This window comes from Homarus americanus, unplaced genomic scaffold (genome assembly GCF_018991925.1).
Source record: "Homarus americanus isolate GMGI-L3 unplaced genomic scaffold, GMGI_Hamer_2.0 scaffold47790, whole genome shotgun sequence".
In the NCBI taxonomy this organism is placed as follows: Eukaryota; Metazoa; Arthropoda; class Malacostraca; order Decapoda; family Nephropidae; genus Homarus; species Homarus americanus.
The window spans coordinates 346,964-354,718 of record NW_024747575.1 but is presented as its reverse complement, the minus strand read 5'-3'; the positions used below and the strand labels follow the sequence as shown (position 1 = coordinate 354,718).

The following is a 7,755-nucleotide window of genomic DNA, read 5'->3' as shown; positions in this document are numbered from 1 at the left end:
GCTTTAGATGGCAAGGTTAACTTTATTCGCCGAATGGTCTAACTCGGTAGTTCCCAACATTTTTTGGCTGCGACCCTAAATTTCTTAACAATATGGTGTCATGACACTGTCATATAATATATTATATAGCTTGAATGTGAAGCAAAATTTTTTTTTTACTGGAATTACTATATTTTTTCAATTGTCCGAGGCCCCTCGCGACCCTGATTTGGGTCACGACTTGAGTTTGGAACCGCTGGTCTAGCCCATCATCTACTGTGTAAGAGTACCAGTTTTCATGTGCCGATTCTTTGTTGTTGCCATCCTACGGCATGACTCCCAGGAAAATTTGATTCCAGCAGTGCATGTAATTTTCTGCATAACATCAATTAATGGATTAAATTAATAAGGTTTTAGTTTTAAATTGGATTTATTAAGAAATACTCAAGTATATACATGTCCATTTCATAATCTTTTCATTCAACAAAGGTAAACTTAGGGTAACAAAGATCAACTTTGTCACTTGGCATCATTGTGAACACCTGTAAGTCACCTTGGGTCTGTACTGAGACATTGCTTTACCCAAACTTTTACAACCCAAAATCATGAACATTCAAACTTCCATGAAAATTTGTTTTTTGGATCAACTGTATGAAACAATATTACTGTTTGATATGGTGAAATAAAACAATCTGTCTAAAGTAATAATTTACAGTACATTTGTACAAGTTACACAAGTCAAGAGAATGTCCATCAGTGTCAAACACCACCTGAAACACAAGAAACGAAGTTTAGCTCAAAGAATTGATGACATGAGTACTGTACAGTAGCTATCATTAGAACATGGAATTCTCACACTGACTAGTGTATATAAACTGAACCAATAAACACATAAGAAGTTTGGTAAACACTGATACTGTAGTGGGAAAATTGGAAGACTGTACCATACTAGGATATATAATAAATGGAGTTTTGTTATGGAAGGAGTACCCTAACAGTTTACAACAATGGACAAACAACTTTGAAATTAAAAATCTCACCTAGAATTACAGAATAAGGCTCTTGTTGAATATCACACATTACTCTTCGGCTTCCTCTCCATCTGGCCTACAGGACTGGAACAACCCCAGATTTCTGATGCGATCAAATTCAGCCTGTGCATCATAATCCCTGCAACAAAACACTCGTCAGGCTAAGTCAACTTATCAGAAATAACAAAAATGGCATATCAACACCCAAACATCCTCTAATGTCACAACATGGCTTCAGATTAAGAATTATTTGTACATGTTAACACTTGTTCCTAAATATCAAGTCTACTAATTTAACTCCTTCCTGAATCAGGCTCTCAAACTAAGTCATCTCCTCATCCATTACATCACCTTTCCCTCCATATTCTCATATTTGTTACTGTTTTACACAACTGAGGATTTTCTAATTAATCTTTGCACAAGTTCAAAAGATTCATTCAGCAAATTAATTTTCAGATTATACACAAATTATGCCTTATAGAACAGTACTGTATACACTCTATTCGTGGTTAGGGATGTAGACATTTGTCAAATAGGAATACCATAATTAAGGTAGATTAACTGAGATACTCACTTGTAAAAATCAGCATAGAGTTGTTTCCTGGGGTTCTGTACCAATATTTTCCACCCTGCAACAGCCACACCACTGAGGACTGTGGCAATCACAAGTTGCCTCTTAATCTGGCTGGTGAGGAGGCCACGCATAACAGGCTTGGTGAGACTCATGGTGGTGTCGAGCTGAAATAGAAAACATGTTCAAATAACTAGGAAAATAATATACAAATCTGTTGCTTAGTGTTGAGAAAACTAAAGATCACACTGAATATATGAACAACATGTACAGTAATATGAAGAGCATCTAATAATGGTACATATGACACAAGGTGAGCAATCATAAATTCATATAAACAAACATTTTATCATTAGGTAAATCATAGTATAGTCAATACCGGAAGCATTTGTTCACTGTTAAATGTTTGTCCAATATGAAATCAAAGCGACTATAATGCCATCACCTGGTTGTGGTAGAAAAAAAAATCATTACAGTAATTACAAGAAGTTATAGGGGTAAAGAAGGGTTGTAATTCCTCGACAAAGTGCACTCTTGCTTATTTCACCTACAGATTAACCCCCCAATAATTAGCGTAATCAATCTTTAGGTGAAATAAGTTAGGGTGGAGATTCTTCAGGTGATTCCTAGACTTTTCCAATATAAATTTTGATTTAAATCTCATGAATAACCTTTACAAATTAATAAACGTCAATTAAATTCCTAAAAACAAATGAAAAATAGTTGGTTTAAATGTATTGTACAGTTTAGGTCCACATTTCCTTTATACTTGAAGATATTGATTTCATAAATGCTTTTTAAGTAATAGATTTTATGACAAGATAAATTTTATATATGTATGTTTGAATTATACATTTGGTTGTCGATAGTAAATTGGTAGAGTTGAAGCTTCAGCCAGATAGAGAGTGAGGCAGACAAGAACAATAGAGCCGAGTATTTCATCATCACTCCCCAGACTCTACAATCAGCTGATCCCAATGACCGGTTTACACTTTCACCCACCAAAACGTTTATATACACTCAAATTAAACCATAACATAATCATTGCTCATTTTTCTTCACCGTGAGCTCGATAAAGATCATAATTTCCAGGTACACTCAACAGAAAAATGGTGATGTGAGTGGAGGATCAAATACTCACCGAGCTACGTGATGAACTGCGAAGATGGCGGAGGAGTGAGTGAGGGAGCCGCCTGGTGGCCGCCTCCTGCGCCATGACACGCCCGCCTAGTTTAAAAACTCCCTCAACCTACCACAACTTTATTCTTTGTAATATTCCACCGTTACCCTCTAGTTATTTTAGTTTACATTACATTTATGGAGTAAATTAATTCTTAATCATACTTTCCATATCACATGAATCGGTATAATTGTTTATGTCAAATGATACTCTCTCATAATGAAGGTACACCTGAAGTTAAGAAAAAAAGCATCTCTATTTTCGTATTAAATTATGAATTTATGGATAAATTTTGGGGAAGAATGATGCATAAAATAGGTGAGCGTATCAAAATAATATAAAATAGGTCAAAAGTGCGTACGATGGGTATCAAGTGCACCAATACACCTGTTCCCTCAAACAAAAACACCTTGGTAATAGCTAATATCTTTACTGCAGCTGAGTTATAATTATGTCAGTTGTTTAAGATATAACAGTTATTTATTTTGAAAGCCTTTTTTAATACATTTCTACGTTTATTATATACACATTGTTGTCCATGAAACCTAGTACAAAGTTTGCGTTTCAACCAATGAGATATCACATTACTTAGAGTGACAACCAATCAGCAGCTAGCTTTCTAGAGAGCCTCAAGGGGCTCCGTCTGTTTCTCTTAAAGTTTACATATTTGGGAATGCATTAGATGGAATTTAAAGCTTATTTGTCAACGATAATTAACATGGTTACTTTAAAGTACATTTGTAATATGGTTAATGAGTTTATTTTTACTATAATTTAAGGTAAGCAATGGATTATTGGTAGAGAAAGGGACGGAGCCTGGGGCACCTTCCCATCAGGCCTCAGATTGATCAGCGCATGCGTAAACAAGACATTGCAAATGGCGGCGAATGTTATTGTTTAATGGAGTCTGTAATATTTCACAATCATGCTTGGATTTACCTCTATAACAGGTAAGATGCGTCGAAATGATGGTGTAAGAAAGCAAGTTTAGTATCTCAAGAACAAATTACAGTGCAATTAAACGGTTAAAAGTGGCGAGTGAGTGGAAAAATCCTTGTTCACAAAATGGTGTATGGAGCGAGTGACGTTCGCTTGGCCATAGCTAAGACTGTAACTCGTAGCGTTTTGGCTCTAATAATCTACTAACGCTTGGCCAAGTCAGTGGAAACTAGACTTAACTGTGACGCTTGGATATAAGTGTTCCTCATCGTTAGGAAGTGAAGTGAGAGATGTGATGATGGGGAGAGAGAAAAGTGGTTGAAAATACGGTGGTGTGGAGGCTTGGCGACCGTCCGTGGGCTGCGGCCCTCTCCAATTGTCCACCATCAGGATTTACGCGATAATTCCCCTTTCCTGGACACGCCTACTTCGCCAATGGTGTGTAAAGATGTTAGGTGTGTCTTAGGTTAAGTGTGTAATGGTAACTAGCACCAGGTTGTTATTAGTTGTGGTTGTTAGTATAGAGAGCGGCATGATAGCGTCGGGTGGCCGCCGCTCACGTCTTGCCAGCCTTTCTACCTTCCTTATCTTACTATGACCGAGGTCACCGCTCTCTGGCTGCATGTTAATATAAGGTTATACTTCTGAAATATAGGAAATAATGATAGAATGTTAGATAATGAGAAGGTCACTGTTGTAGGCTGTAAAGATATAGTCTGTCACTTTCATTCTCCAGGAAACTAATTGTGACTGTCACCTGAAATGGGTCATTATAGGCTGTCCTTGGTGGTTATATCAAACAATAATAAAGTCTTTGGGATACACTTTTGACAGTATTTCAAGGGAATGTTGTTTATATTCATAGAAGGTGAAGTGTGTGGGTGAACTCTCTTAAGAAGTTGCTCTTCAGAGGTATTCTGTATGAAGTTCTTGCCATTGTTCCAGTACTGTATATGAAGACGTCATAGTATAATTTATTAGATTAATCTTAAACATTTTATTAAGTAGCATAGATGATTTGACTAAGGGAGGCATGGCTTTATTTTGACTGGTGGATATGAAGGGAAGTGTTCAGGATAAATTACCGGTATTAATGTAGTATATATACATAGAGGCATGGTAGAGGGCAATTGTTAAACCTTATTAATATATTTTAGGAGAATTTTAAGTGAATCTTTTATGAATTTTGTTTGTACTGATATCACTTGCTGCTTATCTGCAGGTACAGTATAGGCTTTTGGGTTCACAGTACTTTTGGTTTAGTTTTATTGATGTTTCTTATAATTAATAATGGGTTACTTACCTCTCTTTCTCTGTCGCTACCTGCCAACAATACTTTACACCAAACTGACAATCATCTTTAAATATGAACAAATCTAAACCAACAGATAATGCCTAAGTTAATCTCAATATTCATGTTTGGAGGAAATTTTTCTTAATTTGTGTATATATATATATATATAATTGGAAATTTCATATTAAAGATTTATCTCTTCATTATGGAAACTGAAAAAGTAAATATTCAGCACACATACTTATATAAGCAGTGTTGAGTGTTGTTTCTTTATATTTTCATAATGGAAATTATGACCGTAAACCTTAATGTGAACCTTCAAATTCCATATACAAATAAGTAATGTACAGTATCTCCAAAACTTGAATATTGAGAGTAATTGAGGCTCATAATTTTATCCAGTTTTATGTGCCTGGAGTAGGCCTATTGAAATATTACATGTGACAAAGTCTTGTAGGAGAGGAATAGATGAATATCTTCGTAACTGTCTCTTTTCATCATCAACTTTGTGTAAGAAAGTTCACTGGCTGCTTCACATGTGTTCCCTTTATTAACTGCTTAGTAACACATAGCCTTTAAGTCTGGTTTTAGAGACTATTTATAACTATTGTGAAGCTATTTCAACCTTATGGAAATGACTGTGAGGTTGTATCACTTTAATTGTTACCTTCCTTAGGAATGTAGTAAGATTTAAGATATTGCTTATTAATATCCAAAGAATAAGGCCATGCTATATTCATCTGTATAAATAAACACTGCATTGATAGATATAAACTTATCATCTTGGTAAGTTATGTTAATGTAGATTTGTGCAGTTTTGTACTCTGAATGGCTTAGTATAATTTTAATATTAGTTGGTTTCAGTTTTATACCTGGCTTTAGGTACAGTGCAGTATTTTGGTGTGTACTGTTACTTATTTAGCCAGTGACCTATTAAGCACAGTACTGTAGAGTATCTCAGTTTAATCTTTACTCACTGGCCTCTAAGTACAATATACCGAGTACTGTATCTATATACAATACAGTACTGTACAGTATTTAGTTAAATATTTTCAGTGGTCTTTAGGCATAGTAATTAATTTTTTCACACTGGCTTCTAGATACAGTATAGTATAGAAATTAGGTGGGGGGGGGGTTGTACTGTATAGTATTAAGAAAACAAATGTTTGAAGTTTCAGTATACAGTATAGTATATGTTTATGATTTATATTTGATTTCTGCAGAGCCAAATGTTGACTACAAATGACGGCAAGGTTAAGCTTGTTTCATTTATACAACTCAATATAGTATTAGGGTTATTTTGGAACACTTGTAATTATGTTTTGTCTGATTTATACAGTACAATGATATGCCCAGATATTGTTCAGAACATTCTCACTCTCTCTCTCTCTCATTCTCTCTCATTTATTTTGTACCATGAATAATGTTTTGCTATGGAAGTACAGTACAGTGATAGAAGTACCAAGTAGGCATTAAACTAAGAATGAGTGGTGTTGCTTTGTATGTACAGTATGTAGTTACTTGAAGGTGAGTACACTGTAGTATTTACTTTTATCATGATATATTTTAAGATTTCCTTTTTATTTTACTGTGTGATGGACTAGGGAAGGTAGCTACCAGAAGTGTGTCCTTTGCATGACCCATATTCAAGTTAAGCTAACAAAGTAGTATTCCATAGGGAAGATTAAGACAAGGATGCAGGTAATGATGGTGTTTGGTAACTTGTTCCACTGATCACCCATTCTGTTTCTTAACCAGTGTTTACCCAATTCTTTATTTACTAAATTTAAATTCTTTTAATTTAAAAAAAGTTTTTCACTCATTTGATGGTTTAAGTATCCTAATTATATCACCTGTATTTAACCCCATCTTTCATTGATACACTTGAATCATTTCGCCCTCTCACTCTACAGTACATCTCTCAAGCAAGTTCAGTTTTTTTAATCTGTGACTATACTGTACAGGTTCCCGATGCCTTGGATTAATTTTGTCATCCTTCTCTGAATTCTATTTATGGAATTTACATCAATTCTAAACTACAGTGACCAAAAGTGAACTGCATAATCCAAGTGAGGTCTCACTAACACTAGATATACAGTACAGTTGTAAAATAACATTACCTTTATTGTTTTAAAAGCTCGTAAATACAAACCCTAGTGCAGTACAGTACAAGAAAAGTGATCTTCGGTGTCCAAACATTTGTTCATGGGAACATTATACTTTCAGTCTTTTGAATGTTCATTCTGATTATACAAACACAGCTTTTTCAAACATACTGCTATTGATCGATAAAAGGCAGAAATTCAGATTCAGTACTGTACTGTACTTGAATGTGGGAGAACAAACAGACAACCTTATTACCCTTAAGTCTTCCTCACAATTTAATTTCTCCATATTTCTACTGTTCAGCAGATAGTTGGTTCTCCTGTTTCCATTTCATAGCTTTAGAACATTACATTAACATTTTTCTATATAGTATAATTTACCTGGTCTTACTCTTCAGACTATATTTAGCCTCTCTTGTATACAGTAGTATGATGTAGAACCAGTTTGAAAATGTTTTTCAATTAACAAAGAATTCTGCCTCAATAAAAAAAAGGGGGGGATTCTGGGCTGATCATAAATCTCCCATAAATATACTACTGCTTTGGAATAGATTTACACAAGTTAATTTTACTTTCTTGGGCTAGACAGGGAATATGGGCTAACATTATGCACGTGTGTCTGTAGACTATGAGCTTAATTAAAAGTTGTCTGCTTT

General features: G+C 34.8%; 2 protein-coding genes across 4 annotated transcripts in view; one reads left to right on the top strand and one right to left on the bottom strand.

The window, feature by feature from the left end:
* Window positions 1-674: 674 nt before the first annotated feature.
* LOC121879634 (cytochrome c oxidase subunit 6C-1-like) lies at window positions 675-2,839 on the bottom strand. The gene is made up of 4 exons (XM_042386302.1): window positions 2,723-2,839; window positions 1,585-1,748; window positions 1,020-1,149; window positions 675-749 (listed from the first exon to the last, which is right to left on the bottom strand). The coding sequence occupies exons 1-3, from the start codon at window positions 2,795-2,797 to the stop codon at window positions 1,059-1,061; spliced, it is 330 nt and encodes a 109-aa protein (XP_042242236.1). The 5' UTR covers window positions 2,798-2,839; the 3' UTR covers window positions 675-749; window positions 1,020-1,058.
* A 783-nt stretch (window positions 2,840-3,622) lies between these two features.
* LOC121879631 (mucin-17-like) overlaps window positions 3,623-7,755 on the top strand; it is a 33,098-nt gene continuing 28,965 nt past the window's right edge. The window contains exon 1 of one of the 3 annotated variants that reach the window (XM_042386294.1): window positions 3,623-3,711. In XM_042386294.1, coding sequence (XP_042242228.1) covers window positions 3,687-3,711 — 25 coding nt within the window. In that variant the 5' untranslated portion in view covers window positions 3,623-3,686. Of the gene's footprint in view, window positions 4,139-7,755 lie in introns of all 3 variants that reach the window. The other 2 variants (XM_042386295.1, XM_042386296.1) reach the window with 2 other exon arrangements.